Raw genomic sequence first — 19479 nt, forward strand, 5'->3', positions numbered from 1 at the left:
TGAATGGAGCTTTGCTTATATAGTTTTTCCCCTTCACAAAACACATTTAATGTATCGTTGAGCATGCAGAGTGCATTTTGCTTCGTCATAAACAACTTTCAAACACAATTTATGGAAGAATTTGTTAATAACCACATTTGCTTATTAACGGTCTTCCTTCTTGCCTTTTTTTTTGAGGAATTGCAACATTTCTTGTCACATTACCACCACCTAATGTCAATCAGGGGAATGGTGTGACACCCTGTATCCTGTCACCCACATGTCCTCGTGCAAAATGGGGAACCACTCTAAAAACCGCTGCTCCATAGTGCCACTAGAGTTCAGAAACTCCACAGAGAGCCTTTAATCAGCTGAGACTGATTAGAATGTCAATGCATTGTTAACATAATACAATAATTTGATTCAAGAGAGGCAGGCACGAGTGTGAGTTCAAATTTGGTCTTATGGTTTGGCTGGAAGAATATTTCACTTTACGTTCAGTTCTGTTTTTTTTAATAAGGCTGTGCAAAGAAAAGCAGACACTTTCTGTGTGTGTGTGTTCGCTGCTAAGTTCATTTGAATGTCAAGGCCAAACAATCTGTTCTTGTATCTAACACAGAGTGCCATTGATACAGAAACAAAGACAGAAAACAAACAGTTGGGAGTCAACACATATCTGCTGCTCGCTCTCCTAATGAAAGTGGCTTCATAGAGTAAAGTAACTCAAAGTGAGCCTGTGTTTAAACAAGCTGTGTTGTGTCTGCAGTGGGTTTAGCAGCTGATGCTACTGCTGTCTGTAGGTGCAGGATGGGAGCAGGTAGGGCTGCAATTAATGAGCATATTATTGTTTTTGATGGATTTATAACTAGCTTAGTCAGTAAAATGTCTTTAAATAGCTTTTTTTCTCTTCCAACCCAAAGAAATTCAGTTTACAATGTAATAAACAGGGAGTAAAACAGCAGATGCTCACATTAGAGTAGCTGGGAGCTCAGTTTTTTTCATACATGACAATTACTCAATTGTTAACTGACCCACTTATTGATCAACTAATCATTTCAGCACTAAAAGCAGGGAGCCATCACATGTTAAATATCCACTGCATGTTAAAAGCTATAAAATGTATCCACATTTTATTTATAACAGTTTTTTGGTTACTGTATTTGTCTCTTTCTGTTGCTGTTTCAAAAGACAGACATCTATCCCTTCAAAATCTTGATATTTGCATGTAAAAAGGCCATCACAAGAAGCTGGTTGAAATGTGACCCTCCAAGCCCAGGACAGTGGCTGGATAATATAGAGGAAATGTACTACACGGAAAGACTAACTCACTATCTTAGAAGTGAAGTAGGGACTCTGGATCAACACTGGCAAAAATGGACTGTATACGAGAAAAGATGGGTTAAGTCTTCAGCAGACATGAAAGGAAAGGAACAAGCGTTGTGAAGACAGTGTAGTGCCCCCCTCCTTTTATTTTTATACTTTTTTAAAATCATATTATATTTTTAAACAACAGTCATGCACATGTATAAATACCACTGGCATGACAATCGATGGCATTTCTGAGTAGCTTAACATACAGTTATGTAAAAATAACAATATAAGACATGTATGTCCCTAGTCTTAAAGTAAAAAGGATTGAAAGCTTAGAAATAACAAGTACAGTTAAGCCAGATAAGAACATTGAATAAGAATAGTGAGCACTTGAGTTTTGGTAGATTTATAGTGTATTTGCATATTTCACAGGTGCTTCATTAATTTCCCTTAGGAAGGTCTTTTTTGGCAACCTTGGTAATTTTCATCTGACTTTTTGTTCCTTTTTTTAGTTAACAATGTAAATGTCAACTGTCAGAATACATTTTAATTAATCCCTTGGGAAATAATTTTGGGCCCTGTGAAGGAAGTTCAGTTCAGTGCAAAACAAACTGATGCCTTCAATCAGTAACAGAAGGTCTCTGCTTCATGTGTTCTTTAAAATCAGTTTTATAGCTGATACTAATAAAAACAGAGGGAGCATCACACCTGCACTGAACCTGGAGTTTGTCTCTGAGCAGATGGATCTGGTCTGATGATGAACTTGCTGCCCCCGCCACAGGTTGGTGGGGGGCAAAGGGTTATAATCTGTCAGAAGCGGAGGAAGAGAAGGACACAAGAGATGTCACAGCACTGCTATGCTGACAAAAACATGTTGACAAAGGGTTGCTGACTTTGTGCTGGACCTACACTGTCCAGAGTGAGTCCAGGGTCCAGCGGCAGGGAAATTTCGACGTGGAGGAGGACGAGGCTGCACAGGGAGCGGAGAGCGAAAGTCACTGATCCCAAAACCAACAGAGTTCTGCTGCCAGTTAGAATGGACAGCTGGAACACAACGAAGCACAGAAACACTGATCAATAACCTTTTTGTTATGACTGACAACAAGTAAGTGTAAGTATGTGCTTTTATCTCTTTTCTTCAACATTATTGCAGTTTCAAAGAAGCAGCTTGGGGAATTTGAAGAAAATAACCAACAAACCCAGCATCTACTTTCTGAAATTTTTTCATTTTCTTTTTACTTCTGTGCAAAGTATTTAAAGTTACAGAAAACATTCTTTTACAGCTATAAATTATCAGTTTATTTAGACTTTTCTCACAGAAGTCCATATGACAGGTATGCAGGGAAATTTTCATAAGATGCAAATAAAATTGGGAACAACAAAGCCAAAAACTGCATCGCCTCCTGCTTTACCTCCTGTTTACCAGCTTTTGTTTTGTATCCAGTTCTGCTCAAATTTAGCTGTAGATGAATATATTTTTCTATAATAAGCTTTGTGAAGGTTTTATGGTGAACATGTAATGTCCGATTGTACAATGGAGTCGGCATGTCAGCATTCTCTCAACACTACAATTAGACTAATGACTGTCAAACACACATTAAAGAAAATCATATTTGTGTCCCATATTTGTAAAAAACAGCATCTGAACCAGGAATTATTTAAAGTGCACCTTTTCGAACCAGAAACCCTGGATGACCAGTGAAGTCCGGCAGCTGCTGAAAGCCTGTGACCATGACAACCATCATGTCCGGAAACTGTGAGGCCCACAGCACAGCCAGAACAAAACTCAAAAAGAACATCGGAACAAAACACAAAAGTACACTTTATGAATAGAGGACCACTCCCCAACAACTCTGATCCCCTGAGTATGTGGCAAGGCATTAAGTCTATCACAGAACCCCTCCAGGAGACCAGGTGCTCACTCTGACCATTGCTGAGGCCAGAAGATCACTATGCAGAGTAAGCACACGGAAGGCTGCTGGCCCGGACGGCATACCTGGATGAGTCCTCTGGTAATGCTTTGACCAGCTGTCTCAAGTCGTCACTAAAATATTATATATAATATAATAATATAATATTAATAACCCCTTACTGTCCCAGTCCATAGTCCCCACATACTTCAAGACCACCTCCATCATCCCTGTCCTCAAGAAATCATCAAGCACATGTCTAACTGACTACCTACCTACAGCACTCATCCTCATCACCATGAAGTGCTTTGAGAGACTGGTCCTGGCCCACATCAAAGACACTATCCCCCCCCACACTAGACCCACATAAGTTTGGCTACCTTCCCAAAAAGGTCTACAGAAGAAGCCACTGCCATTGCCCTGCGCTCCCTCCTGGAACATAAAAACACATACATCCAGATGCTGTTCATAGATTTCAGCTCTGCTTTTTACACCATTATCTCCTCCAAGCTGACCACCAAACTCCTCTAACTGGAGTTAACCCCTCCCTCAGTACCTGGACCCTGGATTTCCTAACCAACAGACCTCAGTCTATTAGTTAAGCAACCGTACCTCCTCCATCCTGAAACCTCATCACAGGAGCCCTTCAAAGGCTGAGTTCGAGCCCCCTCCTCTACTCCCTCTTTACCCAGCCAGTTCAGAACTCCAGCTTAATAATAACATTTGCAGAAGACATCACAGTTGTAGGCAGAATCACTGACAATTACATGGCAGCCAACAGTGATGACATCCTGCACCTCACATCATGGTGCACCTCCAACAAGCTCATTCTCAATGTGCAGAACATATGGAGCTGTTCATGGACTTCAGAGAGTCCAAAGGATGGAGCCATATATCAACAGGGCTGAAGTGGAGCGTGTCTCCAGCTGTAAACATTTCTTGGAGACCACATCAACGAAGACTACTCCTGAACATCAGATACTCGCTCCTTTTTGAAGAAGGCTTGTATTTCCTGAGGAGGATGACGAGTCCCCGACTATCACCAAAAATACTCTCCGACTTCTACCGCTGCATTATTGAAAGCATCCGGACCAGTCACCAGCATATCACCATTACCCAGGGATGAATCCAACACACCCCAACCACTGACTGCTCTCCCCTTGCCCTCTGGGAGGTGCTACAGGAGCCTCCAAGAAAGAAACAGCTTCATCCACCAGGCTGTTACCCAGCTGAACCTGGCCTACTCACTCACTCACTTATACCCACCACCCCTTTCAAGCGAAACCCCCCTGAATCTCACACACACACACACAAACCCCCCCTTACTATGTGTATATACTGTGTTTATTTTATGCCACGTATATCCCTATGTGCGCCACCATGCACCCATTTTTGTGAAGCTGCAGTCCTCCTTTCGTTGTAAATGTCTGTGCACATTGTGTTGTGACAATTAAATAGAATTTCAAAAGCCTTTTTACAAGCTATTGTGAATTGACCAACAGGTGAAGGACCTTCTATGAATGATGGCTGATTACTGTACTGTTGCAATCAATGGACCCTGCCGAGTGGGCAAACAAGTCTGATTGCCAAGTGAAGCTGTGAAAAGTATAAAACGCCTGAGAGCAAACAACAGACAGGGCTTGTGGAGGTGTTTAAGGTAGCTGCATTGTTGTCTACCGTCGGCTTGTCAAAAATGCCTTGTGTTTTAGAAATATTGGATTCCTATTTAAAAAATGTTCAGAGATAATGAAAATGTGTAAAGTTGTATTTAAGCTTCATTGAACAATAATGTAAAAATTATGCACACACGTAATCAAATTGCTGTGTTGAAAGCTATCTGGAGACATTCAAGGCAGGATTCTTTATATAAAACAAATCAGCCATTTTAATAGCATCAATCACTGAGTGGCTGCAACATAGTAGGGCCTCTAATCTCCACTGACAAGCTTCACACACAGGGCATGATAAAACTACACTTCCAGGACCAATAAAATGGGGATTCTTAACTTCCTGGGAAGCTGTGTTGCTGAGCCCTACACTGCCTCCTAAACTCCAGGCTTTAACTTCCACCTGCACTCTATGTACTAACACTGGGTGGAGAAGGGCTGCAATGGGAAAATAGGCAAATTCCACCAGCTTTGGGGCAAATAGTCATGGGATGCCAATGGTACCAATCAGCTGATGAGTGAGGAATAGACAGAAGCAGTTTTGATAAATTATATACAGTAATTTTACTCCAGTATCTGTGTTTAAATTAAGACACTAAAATAATTCAGATTTATTACATTGTGGGGTTTCTTTAGTCAGTCAGCCGTGTGACATTGGCTATATATGTTGCAGTGACAGCAGTATGCTATGGGTTAGGGGTAAGTGTTAGCAGCAGTCACTAGCTGACACTCACACATGTTGATGTTGTAATCACCAGCTTTATTACTTAGAACTGTGAACACGGTGACATCGCTAAAAAGAAGACAGTTTCACTATTAAGTTGTTCTGTGAGAGGCTGCGTTGGTGGAGGCGTGTTGTTTCAGGTACCAGTGAGACGATGAAATAGGATCAAAGAAGCTGAGCTGAATGTTGAGCATTTCTTTGCCAGAGAAAATGCAGTGGCTTCTTTCAAATGAATGAGGGGGCTGCCTTTTTTCCACACAGTGTTGCTGTCTGTCTAAACGTGGATTAACTTTACGATTCTCTCATGCCCACACTGCTCACAAAAAGGCAGCTCTGTCCGCCACCACAAACTCATGCTTATGTGACTGAAGCTTTGCTATCATTGTCTTGCAAAGCACCAATTTGGACCCAAATTTAAACTTTGGTTCCTCTAGTACTCCAGGCCGGACTTCTGGGTTCCCGAAATGATTCCAGGGACTCTGGAAAAGTTCCTGCAGTGGAAATGGGCTAGTAAAAAGCAATCTGTCTTTCAACATGTATCTTCAATTGTGACCTTACAGTGGAGGAGCTGAAGCCATAAATCTTTCTCAACAACCAACAAAGCTATGATCCTTGCAAGCTGCCTTTCTGTCTTCCCCTTTTAATGATCCCAACCGTTTGATCTCTCAGCCAAACCACCTGTTTCATGTGGCACAATAAGGAAGAAACAATGCCTTTTCATTGGGTATTGAACAGTACAGAAGAATGACAAAACTCAGTCAGTGACTCAATCCTGAAAAGCATGGACTCACTAACATTTGATCTTGTGCCTCTTTATCTTTTTGGTTTTCTTTGGTACAAACATCACAGACTGCCAGTGTTCACGCCATCCCAAGCTTCAACTCGGGCTCCACAGAGCTCGGTCAAACTAAAGCAGAAGTATGTAAAGCATGCCTCTGTGGGTTTTCATAGATTTCAGCTCTGCTTTTTACACCATTATCTCCTCCAAGCTGACCACCAAACTCCTCTAACTGGAGTTAACCCCTCCCTCAGTACCTGGACCCTGGATTTCCTAACCAACAGACCTCAGTCTATTAGTTAAGCAACCGTACCTCCTCCATCCTGAAACCTCATCACAGGAGCCCTTCAAAGGCTGAGTTCGAGCCCCCTCCTCTACTCCCTCTTTACCCAGCCAGTTCAGAACTCCAGCTTAATAATAACATTTGCAGAAGACATCACAGTTGTAGGCAGAATCACTGACAATTACATGGCAGCCAACAGTGATGACATCCTGCACCTCACATCATGGTGCACCTCCAACAAGCTCATTCTCAATGTGCAGAACATATGGAGCTGTTCATGGACTTCAGAGAGTCCAAAGGATGGAGCCATATATCAACAGGGCTGAAGTGGAGCGTGTCTCCAGCTGTAAACATTTCTTGGAGACCACATCAACGAAGACTACTCCTGAACATCAGATACTCGCTCCTTTTTGAAGAAGGCTTGTATTTCCTGAGGAGGATGACGAGTCCCCGACTATCACCAAAAATACTCTCCGACTTCTACCGCTGCATTATTGAAAGCATCCGGACCAGTCACCAGCATATCACCATTACCCAGGGATGAATCCAACACACCCCAACCACTGACTGCTCTCCCCTTGCCCTCTGGGAGGTGCTACAGGAGCCTCCAAGAAAGAAACAGCTTCATCCACCAGGCTGTTACCCAGCTGAACCTGGCCTACTCACTCACTCACTTATACCCACCACCCCTTTCAAGCGAAACCCCCCTGAATCTCACACACACACACACAAACCCCCCCTTACTATGTGTATATACTGTGTTTATTTTATGCCACGTATATCCCTATGTGCGCCACCATGCACCCATTTTTGTGAAGCTGCAGTCCTCCTTTCGTTGTAAATGTCTGTGCACATTGTGTTGTGACAATTAAATAGAATTTCAAAAGCCTTTTTACAAGCTATTGTGAATTGACCAACAGGTGAAGGACCTTCTATGAATGATGGCTGATTACTGTACTGTTGCAATCAATGGACCCTGCCGAGTGGGCAAACAAGTCTGATTGCCAAGTGAAGCTGTGAAAAGTATAAAACGCCTGAGAGCAAACAACAGACAGGGCTTGTGGAGGTGTTTAAGGTAGCTGCATTGTTGTCTACCGTCGGCTTGTCAAAAATGCCTTGTGTTTTAGAAATATTGGATTCCTATTTAAAAAATGTTCAGAGATAATGAAAATGTGTAAAGTTGTATTTAAGCTTCATTGAACAATAATGTAAAAATTATGCACACACGTAATCAAATTGCTGTGTTGAAAGCTATCTGGAGACATTCAAGGCAGGATTCTTTATATAAAACAAATCAGCCATTTTAATAGCATCAATCACTGAGTGGCTGCAACATAGTAGGGCCTCTAATCTCCACTGACAAGCTTCACACACAGGGCATGATAAAACTACACTTCCAGGACCAATAAAATGGGGATTCTTAACTTCCTGGGAAGCTGTGTTGCTGAGCCCTACACTGCCTCCTAAACTCCAGGCTTTAACTTCCACCTGCACTCTATGTACTAACACTGGGTGGAGAAGGGCTGCAATGGGAAAATAGGCAAATTCCACCAGCTTTGGGGCAAATAGTCATGGGATGCCAATGGTACCAATCAGCTGATGAGTGAGGAATAGACAGAAGCAGTTTTGATAAATTATATACAGTAATTTTACTCCAGTATCTGTGTTTAAATTAAGACACTAAAATAATTCAGATTTATTACATTGTGGGGTTTCTTTAGTCAGTCAGCCGTGTGACATTGGCTATATATGTTGCAGTGACAGCAGTATGCTATGGGTTAGGGGTAAGTGTTAGCAGCAGTCACTAGCTGACACTCACACATGTTGATGTTGTAATCACCAGCTTTATTACTTAGAACTGTGAACACGGTGACATCGCTAAAAAGAAGACAGTTTCACTATTAAGTTGTTCTGTGAGAGGCTGCGTTGGTGGAGGCGTGTTGTTTCAGGTACCAGTGAGACGATGAAATAGGATCAAAGAAGCTGAGCTGAATGTTGAGCATTTCTTTGCCAGAGAAAATGCAGTGGCTTCTTTCAAATGAATGAGGGGGCTGCCTTTTTTCCACACAGTGTTGCTGTCTGTCTAAACGTGGATTAACTTTACGATTCTCTCATGCCCACACTGCTCACAAAAAGGCAGCTCTGTCCGCCACCACAAACTCATGCTTATGTGACTGAAGCTTTGCTATCATTGTCTTGCAAAGCACCAATTTGGACCCAAATTTAAACTTTGGTTCCTCTAGTACTCCAGGCCGGACTTCTGGGTTCCCGAAATGATTCCAGGGACTCTGGAAAAGTTCCTGCAGTGGAAATGGGCTAGTAAAAAGCAATCTGTCTTTCAACATGTATCTTCAATTGTGACCTTACAGTGGAGGAGCTGAAGCCATAAATCTTTCTCAACAACCAACAAAGCTATGATCCTTGCAAGCTGCCTTTCTGTCTTCCCCTTTTAATGATCCCAACCGTTTGATCTCTCAGCCAAACCACCTGTTTCATGTGGCACAATAAGGAAGAAACAATGCCTTTTCATTGGGTATTGAACAGTACAGAAGAATGACAAAACTCAGTCAGTGACTCAATCCTGAAAAGCATGGACTCACTAACATTTGATCTTGTGCCTCTTTATCTTTTTGGTTTTCTTTGGTACAAACATCACAGACTGCCAGTGTTCACGCCATCCCAAGCTTCAACTCGGGCTCCACAGAGCTCGGTCAAACTAAAGCAGAAGTATGTAAAGCATGCCTCTGTGGGTTTTGTTGGAGAAAGGCGAAGTTCACAGAGGCAGCCTGCTGACTGTCATGCTTAAATCTGGTGTAATGAGGTGAGACGGTGCTTGTCCAGACTTCACTGGGGTTTATCTGCCTGTTCACACTGATTCCATTTCATGCTTCTGGCCCCTTTTTGTCCTAGAAGGAAGGTGTATTTTAAGACAGTGGTTCTCAATCATTAGATAAAGGATAGCTGAGGACATCCTCATAGCTTTGCAAATCCCTTTCAGATCTGAATTAGAGACAGGAGCTGATATGGACAGATTTTAGGTATTGATTTCTTGACTCTTAGGGAGAGATGATAAAGGCCAACATCAGGCACTAAAATGAAAATAAAATGCCATATTATCAGGCTTTCCATGACAAATATTAACCGATTCTGTGGTGATTTCCTCCCAGCTGTGACTTGGCTGACTCCAAGCTCTGAATCCATAAGCTATGAGCACCTCATCCTCAGTATGTGGTCCAAGTGTAGTTTTAGAAGTTTCCTACCCTCATAAAAAAGGGTACGAGCATCTGCAAGTAAAAGCAGAAAGCTATTAATGCTGCAGCAGGAGTCATCAGGGCCACATTGAATATGTGGAGGTAAATAAAAAAGCAGCACCCAATCAGAACCAACCATGAAAAGTAATGTTGTTACAGTGATAATGATGATAATTATTGCAATGATGATGATGATGATGATAAGCCTTCCAGGCTTGTGTCCTTGAGTGCACCTCTACCAACTTTGCCAAACGACACACCATTGCAAGATATCACCATGGTTGTCAAAGGAGGAAAGTTTGTGCACAACTTCATAGGAATCCATCCAGTAGTTGTTGAGATATTTCAGTCTGGACAAAAGTGGTAGACTGACCAACACTGCTGTCCCTAGAACCACGCCACTAGCATGGCTTAAAAGGTGTTTCAGTCCAAGGTTTTAGAGAAAAAAAATAAAGTAAGGTGGTAATAGTATAAGTGTGCCCAGTAACAGTAGCTTCACTGGAGCATTACCTCTATAGTGGTGACCATCAGTCTTTGCAAGGTGATGATGACTGGCAAGCTGAGCTGGTTCCAGCAGGGATCTGATGTTTGCTGCTCTGGCTTTGACATACAAGGGAAAATGAGCAATCTTTAGGTTGAAGGTGCTACTTTTTAAACAATATATTTATTCATTATTCATGGCCTTGTGTACACACACAATTCCAGTAAACAGCTGTATAAACAAAATCACACATTGAGATATTTAAAAGTAAAAAAGACATAAAACGGTCTTTTCATACATCTTTTCAATTTCTAAATTGAAAATCAAATAATAATGCATTAATTAACTTCACATAATTACTCCCACAAAACATTCGGCAAGCTTTACTCTGAGGAGCATTCATTGTTCCTCTTCTTGATTATCTATCAAGTCCATACACTTCACACAAGAACGAAAGTTCCCCAATCCTTTTCAAACGTATCCAGTTTCCATTATAATAGATGAGCTTTTATAATGGATGATTTAATAGCATCTGCCTGGCCCATTTTTTTTTACACTTGGCCCGCATGTCTTTTTTCAGAAGAGTGTTATCAGCCTAAAGTCATTTGTCCTAAGTTGGGTAAATTTGAAAATGTTTCTTTTCGATAAAAACATTAAACCTAAATTGCTCAACATAATTTTATCTGGTAAAAAACAATCTCCTTTCTCTCTGCTCTATCTGATATTGATTATTGGACTATATTGTTATTGCTTTTTTGAGATACATACTTTGAGTACTGTATATATATATAATTTTTTTTTTTTTTTTTACCAGTTTCTCTCTTTTTTTTTTAAATAAATGTATTTATTAGAATTTTTGTTTGGAAATTGCAGCAAATCAAACAGCAAGTCACTATTACATGCAACAAAGCAAACTTTTTCTCCCTGTTCTCCCTCCCATTTGATCATATTTTTAATAATGGGTGGGATAGTTTCTTTGATCAAATTTAACTGAATATCATAATATAATTATAAAGGGCAGAAATGAGTTTCAGCAATCTTATTTCGAGTTGCACATTTAACTATGTTCCTTCTCTTTAATGGATGGTGAAGTACTGTAAGTTTTTGCTACTTTTAACAATGAATAAACTCAATCAGAACAGACTCATTTCACAGATAATAAGTTTGTTGTGTTTTTTGCTGTGAGGCATATTTTGCCTACATTGAACAGATAGTAGGGAGGCAGACTACCACTGGAGGGTGACTAAGTTGGACATTTTCAAATTTTACACTTGGTGACGCTTTAAAATTACTGAGTATGCTGATTGATTAAAAAAACATACCATGCTAAAATTAAAATATGATGTTTATTTAGAGTTGCATCAGGTAGATAGCACGTCTAGCACAAAGACAGGTGCAAGGACAGAGAGTGTTAGTTACCTGTGTTTGATGGAGCAAAGTCAAAGTTATGTGATCTGAAATGATTCTGCTCATATTGCGCCGGGCTCCGTCTCTGCAGGGCACCTGAGCAAAAGAAAATAGATGAAAGAATATGATCCAATGTCCAACCAGTGACCATGAGCTGATTTGTTTTTAATATACTTTTGTCTTTTTTTTTCTCAATTCACTGTATTTGCTGTGTTTCATAACCTCTGGCTGACTGACTATCAGACATCATAAACTACTTCTCACATAACATCCTCACACTTTATGCACCAAATCATTCAATGAGTACACATTTAATGGTCAAACCTGAAAACAAGGAGAGCTGAGGATATCTGCTGCATTTATGTAAAAAAAAACACAGTGCAGATGATCAGTGAGCGACATTAAATCTACATAATAGAGGAGATTGGGGTTTCCAGCTATCTGAGACATTTAGCCTTGTGATAACTGGAAGATATTCAATACTGCGTGTTCTCACAGGCCTGATGAGTTTGCCCATGACTGGCTTCCTTTAATAAGACACATTTTGTATTGATGATGTGCTGATGATAGTGTCTTGACTGACACCTTTTCAGTTTTTGTTATTTCCACCATGTAAAGTAAAATAGGGTTTTGTAGCAATTGGGATCTTTTTAGATTTCTATCTTTCATCATGTGCAGGTTTCATTTCAGGAATAGTGGTTCTGTTTTTGTCACATGGGTGAAACTGATGTGGGGTTTATTTAAACTAAAAACACATTTTGCAATCAAGGCAGTGAATACTTTATGAGTTATGACAATAATCTGTAGAGAGTTTCTCCCCAGAATCTAAACATCCTCTGGAACAGAGACATGAAAAATCCCCACTAAAACACAGGGTGACATTATTATATACACTGATAGAACATAAAGAAAGCATATGTTGTGTGTTGTGTATATTTGTAGAATCAACCTGGATCAGGTCAGGGAAAGGTCTTCCACTGTAGTATTGATCAGTTGTACAGCACAATAAACATGGAGTCAATAAACTGAGTCACAACAGAGGTGAAGCCGTCACTGGACAGAAGAACCATATGAAAACTAAGCTCAATAACATGTCAGACTAACAGCAGTGTGTGTACTGACCTTGTCCTGGAAGGAGGGGGGGGGGCGGCATCTGTACTCCCCAGGCGTCAGCAGCGTGCTGCAGCAGCAAGCTGCTGATGCGTCGGTGGGCCAGTGCATCCCAGTGGACACCGTCTGGCGTGCGGTGCTGCAGGCTGAGGCGGAAGTGGAAGTGTAGGTCAAGGACGTCCAAGCCATAGGTATCAGCCAGCCGACCACTGTACAAGTTAGCCTCAATGATGTTGTAGCATACTGTGGGACCCAAGTGGCTTATCTGTCATGATTCAACAATGGTGATCAGTGATTCAACCCATACTGAGTTCATGACCTATATTACATCTACTGTGCCACAGTGTTTGGTAGTCATTTACCCCATAGGTCACTGTTATCATTTACTATCTTTCTATAAACACATACTGTATGAATTACATGATATTGAAACAAAATTCTCATACTTGGTGCTTAATGAGTCTCATATCTCCAAGAAGTTACATTTCACTAAAATCTGTAGCTTGAATCTTGTAATCATGTGTGACAGAAACAAACAAGACAGGCACAGATCTTCTGTTATAGCCCATGACCACTATTGTGTCAGAACTGTGAAATTGTTAAACAACTCTTGATGTTCGTATTAGGATTAGGAGACATTTTGTCATGAATATTAAACACAAACTACTGTATACTGCAAACAGGCAAAGTTTACAGTTTACTGACTTTGACAGTTTGACAAAACAGACGCAATAAAACATCAAACCTAAATATTTTCTTCTTAATGAATGGTGGAGTAAGAGGGGTGAGGGGTTCAAGTCAACTGATGACTCCAGATTTCTCTGCAGCCCTCCCTGCTTTTTTTTCTTTTGCATTAGTGAAGCTAATGTGGAAGTACCAGTGCAATGCCACTAATGGTTTCTACAAGCTCCAACTGACACCCATTCAAAAAGCATTAACTACTGTCTAGAAATACTAAGTCACATATCGTTTTCAACTAGTCATTCTGGCTTCAATCTCTAAATTCAAGCTGTCTCATAAGGGTGCTAGTTGTCATATTAGAAATGATTGCCCCATTGATAAGATTTGAAGACTTACATCAACTATGCTGTCTGCAGTGTGGGTTTTACTTGAAACGCAACACCCCGCACTCCTAACCAATGGGTTACTTCACACTTTGGTACGTCCATCTTGATATACAGTTCATGGTTCCAATGGTTCGCTGACTAAAAGTACCTAAACTGAGATTAAGCCAGGCATAGAGAAAGGCTGCTAAAGCCGTTTTAATTTTGCAGAGGATCCATAAAGACTTTGCCAGCAAGGCATTGATACACTGACTCACTGGAACACACCTGTTTTTAAGAAATCCTTCACTACTGTGCACCATAAGTCTCCCTAAGGTTTCCTGTGGAGGAGTACATATTGTGATTCATATTTTGTAAGTATGTGGTAGGCATACAAAATAATGATGTTACAGACACTTAAAGAAGAGGTGAAAACTTCTGATGGAGCAGACACAAACTCATTAATTCAGTCAAGGCTGCGTGTCCAGTGTTATCTCAACCGATTAGAAACTCTACCCTTAAAAAATAAATTTGCCATGATATGTTCGGGTATAAGGCAGTACAACAAAAACAATCTGATGAGTGTCTTAGATAAAGATTGAAAGGTCCAAGCCAATATGAATATGTGAAACAGTAAGTTAGGAATCTTTTAGCAAGCCAATCTCTTTGTTTCATCTCTGCATCTCTTGTGTTTCTACAATTCAAAATACAGCTGCTCCTTTCCCTGCCCTCTGGTTGAAAATGTGCCAACAAGTAAAATCAGCTCTTGTTGAGTCCACTGGCGGAGAGATACTCACTTCAGGCACTAAGAATCCACCCTTGATCTTCTTGCCAAGCGGCATGGCCAGAGTCCACAGGATGAGACAGTCGTGGCAAACAATGGTTTTAATCTGGCCAAAAAACTTGTGGAGGTTCTCTTTGTACTGTTCAAGACACTCCCGGCCGTACCTACCATAAAAGACATTGAAAACTAGATAAGTGAGTTTGGCATTTTTTAGTGTCTTTCATCAATTTTCATCCACAAATCTCAAGGCAAAAATAAGATGTGAAAGTATTCATATACTTTAAAGTGACCCATGACTTTGGATGTACAGTCTGCTTAGTTCCAAACATGTACAATAAACTGCTATTGGCTGATAATATTTCCTATGCTGATTAGGGCTGCACTATTTATCAATTCATCAATTCAAGCCTCTATGGCGTTTAAGAGTTTGCATCAGCGGGTGTCCCGTTACATCAAAATCTAACTTCCTAATTTCTCCCTAATTTGCATTAACAAATGTCAAGTGTGCAGAGGAGGAACTGACATTGATGTAAACATCAAACTCGTGCAAATGACTTAGTGAAAGAAAAAGCTTTGTAGGAACCATACAAATGTGTTAATAGTCTTGGAAACCCACTGATGAAATAAACATTCACTCAAACATCTAATGGAGCATTAAAGAAACAACAGGAAATTGTGAGTCTCATTTTGACCAAAATCATTCAATTATAATATAAGTATTGGTCCGTCTGAAAATAGGACTGTTTCACTGTGCAGAGATCAGTGCCATTTGATGCCATGCTACCACAGGTAAACAATCAAACAAGACTAATAGTCTTCAATCCTGCTAGCAGCTCTTTATGGCTCTGGTTAGTGCTAAATGCTAACATCAGCATACTGCCATGCATACAATGACAATAAAATACTGATGTTTAGCAGATACTGTATAATGTTTACCATGTCTAAATTTAATGTGTTATGATGCTAATATTGCTCATTTAGCACTAAACACAAAGTACAGATCGGAAGTTGAAAAAATTGCAATAAATCTAAGTATTGGACAAATTGAAGTATTGACATTGTGTAGGTGCTAGCTGACAAGTCAAAAGATCACCAGCTATTACAAATCATCCTGTGGGGAACATAACTGTCTGTACCAAATTTCATGGCAATCAATTTAATATTGGTCAAGATATTTCAATCGGAACCAAAAAAATGCTTTCAACCTCATGGTGACACTATAGGTAACCCAGGGATCACCAAAGCCAATAGAATAGAGCAAGTATTGCTTTAAAAATGTCCTGTTCATTCATTTGCATCATTGCTCATAACGGCCTGACACAACCAGATGTTGACAGGAAATGCACCGCAGTGTAAACAGGGTTGTCAAAAATGTGTCATCCCAATACAGAGTGCGGTAAGGCTGGCTGCTCATTTACCAAAAGTAAATCTTTTACTGGGGTCACCAGCAATAAATTGAAAATAACACTGATAGACAATTAAAATGAAAGAACTCAACAGACATGAGGCAGCAATAAACACACTATAAATGCTTTAAATAAAATCTATGATTGGTTTTTGAAAAGCTGCAGGCAGAATAAGGCTGCCCTTTACACGAAATGATAGGATTAATACAAAAAAAACCCATTGACAATAGGCTGTGGATAGAGAATAATTCGACTCTAATGAGCAAAGACGGACATAGAAAAATATGAGAACTTAAAAAAGGGTTCTGGCTGATGAAAAACAGTAGGCAGAGGAGTTTTCATGATTCATTCGTGATTAAGATTAAACACATCTAATAATTCTGAGTGTCATAGCTAATGTTATAGTCATTATTTCTGCTATTTTCTCTGTATCAGTGATACAACAATATGGACCAAAGAAGTAAGAAAGTATTTCCTCAGCAGTCAGCTTCTTCTATTTCACCAGATCGGCTGCTATGACCACTCAATAAATCTATAAACCCCATTGATGGGGTGTGACAGGGTTTTCTCCTACATAGGCGTGGTTGGAAAATATCAGGATGGTGTGATTTATTATGCTACTGTTATTATGCTTAAAAGGCGAAAAGTAGATAAAAAAAAGTTGAAAAACAAATCTCTACATATATAAGTGTACAGAATATTACATAAGGGATTCTCAATAACTCACTTATCTTTCCAAATAAAGCAAACACAAACAATCCAATAAATCAATACACAACTGATGTTACTTTCTCTACTTTCTCTGCGACTGACTCCACCAAGGCCAAAGCCTTTTAAATAACTAGGTTTTATATTTACAAAAGAAAAGAAGTTATTTGCAGCAAAAATATTATTACACGTAAAATAATCATGCAGTTAATGCAACCATGAAAGCATGCAAGAACATACTATTAAACAGGAAAATGTTACACCCCTGTTTTGCCAACCAAACTCACTGATGGGCGATGGGGTGAATATGCAACGTACTTCAACAAATGGAAATAGAACTAACAAGTGTGGTATTAACATTTGAGAAAAAGAGCAAAGACCAGAAGCTTAATAGTCAGATTCCATGTGAATAGAACTATCAATTATTATCAATCTGCTGTGTTATTTTCGGAACATTTAGGCTACGTTCACACTGCAGTTAAAAGTGACCTGAATCCGATTTGTTCGCTCAAATCTGACCCATATCTGATTTGTTTCTGACAATGTGAACAGCACAAGTTGCATTGAATCTGACATTTCCAAATCCGATTCAGGCCACTTTCAAATGTGCTACTGAATCGTATACATATCGAATTTTTAAAAATGCGACCGTGAGCTGAACAGTCAGGTCGCATTAAATGCGACTTTGACGTTATTCTGGAGCAACACACATCACAGTTCTGCGCCGCAGACAAAAACGGATGTCATTAAAGTATTAATTGTCTTTCTCCTCTTCCTCCTTTTTAACATCACCCACTCACAAATTTGCCTACTGCCGCCACACTGTTTTTAACATTAGACCATAAATGAGACTACCAGTAACTTCACCGGCTGTTGCTGTGACGTCATTAATGATCAACTGAGCATGCTGGTCACCTCAGGAGCATGAGCTGTTCACATCACAGTCCGCAGACAAAAAGTGTAATATGAACATCCAAACAAAAAATCGGATTTGAGCAATACATCGGAATTGAGCATTAAGGCCTGCAGTGTGAACGTACCCTTAGTGACATCATAACCATGGACAGCCAACCAATTTAATCTAATAGCTAACTTTAAGCAGGCTGCAGAATTGTACATTTACACCAAAAATGTCTGTTCACCAAAGTAACTAACGGAGGAACTCCAAGCTTTCAATCAATGTCCTGTTTATGATGACTTAACATGATTCTAACAGAGATATTCATTTAGAAAATATTCTGGTTGTGCTCCAAAACCTGCAAGCAGGCCAAGCAACAGATCAGAATGCCAAAACGGAGTGCCGCCTCTGTAAGCATGGCACATTGCCAGTTTATAACTTAACTAAATTAAGTTTCACTTATGACTTTAAAATCGGTCCTGTCACTATATTTTGATGAGACTGTTCACCCGGAAAAAAAGAAACACAAAAGACAACAGCATCAGCTACTTCCTGAAATGCATAATTACAACTATCCTTAGTTGTATTGCATGCACTGAAAGAAAAGAAAAGAGACATAATATATAGATGACAATATAGAGCCACATAACCCATTTTGGAAGGAGGTCAGAGTGGATGGGTGAGTCACAAAATGTGAGACTTGATGTGTGAAAAGAAATTCATGCCAATTCTGTCTCACTCTCTTTCTTTGCAGTTCCAATTACCTGGGGACCAACAAATTGGCAACAAGAATGGTGAATGTGGGTGTTCCTCTCCCTGCATTGTTACTGTCATGTACGTGACAACCTGCGATAACATTCGATATGTGGATGAAAATATTTGACAATTATCTGCTTGCCATTCAGGTGGAGGGTGACGATTTTCCTGACACAAGGAAACTTGCAATTATCCTGCACTCCCTGGGCACTAAAGGCCAATGCATATTTACAGATGCAGGTACAACCTATGATTCAGCAGTGAATGTATTGCATGCTCATTACAGCCCAGCAATAAATGTTGTGGTGGAATGAAACAAATTCAAAGGCATGGGTGCGCCATGCATGCTAGATGCTAGATTTGCTGGAAATACAGATGAAATGATATATGACCAGCTACTTGAGCAAGCTATCAGAGCTAGATTGCCTGTCAGCTACAGTGCAGCACACAAACACTACAGTACCAGCTATACTATATGTTGTGAGGACACTAGGACAGGCACAGATTTGTTGGGAATGCACTTCCTCGCGGCACTAAGACTTTCTATTGGAAACAACACTATGCTCTCACCTGCAGCTCCAGTAGCAGAGATCAAAGCTGGACCAGTGACTGTGGAGAAACTGGGCCATGCTAAATTTTTCATTCACCATGTTAAAGTCAGGGAAGGTGTCCAGTCTGTTCTACAAAAGCTGCGGAATCTCCCACTCTCTGTTAAACAAGCTCACTCTGCTGAACTGGGCAGGCTACTGGAAATGGACATGATAGAGAGGACTGACACATCCCCGTGGATATCACCCACCATGGTCACATGATGGAAGAATAGTGCTGTGAGAATTAGGGATGCACCGATCTGACTTTTTCAGTCCTGATACTGATACCAATACCTGGGCTTTTCGTATTGGCCAACCCCCGATACCGAATCGATACCATTGTTGAATTAATAAACTGTATACCTCGCCATTTGGAAAAGACTGAAGGCAGGA

The 19479-nt window shown here is 40.3% G+C and overlaps 1 protein-coding gene across 1 annotated transcript in view; it reads right to left on the bottom strand.

The window, feature by feature from the left end:
• The window catches only part of LOC134005597 (uncharacterized), a 29186-nt gene that overhangs the window by 1062 nt on the left and 8645 nt on the right, over positions 1–19479 (bottom strand). Inside the window, exons 4-11 of the mRNA XM_062444519.1 lie at positions 14742–14892; positions 12914–13166; positions 11804–11887; positions 3813–3909; positions 3567–3632; positions 2960–3075; positions 2200–2334; positions 1999–2097 (exon numbers count right to left, since the gene is read on the bottom strand). Coding sequence (XP_062300503.1) covers positions 1999–2097; positions 2200–2334; positions 2960–3075; positions 3567–3632; positions 3813–3909; positions 11804–11887; positions 12914–13166; positions 14742–14892 — 1001 coding nt within the window. The remainder of the gene's footprint in view (positions 1–1998; positions 2098–2199; positions 2335–2959; positions 3076–3566; positions 3633–3812; positions 3910–11803; positions 11888–12913; positions 13167–14741; positions 14893–19479) is intronic.

Source organism: Scomber scombrus, chromosome 23 (assembly GCF_963691925.1).
Source record: "Scomber scombrus chromosome 23, fScoSco1.1, whole genome shotgun sequence".
Lineage (NCBI taxonomy): Eukaryota > Metazoa > Chordata > Actinopteri > Scombriformes > Scombridae > Scomber > Scomber scombrus.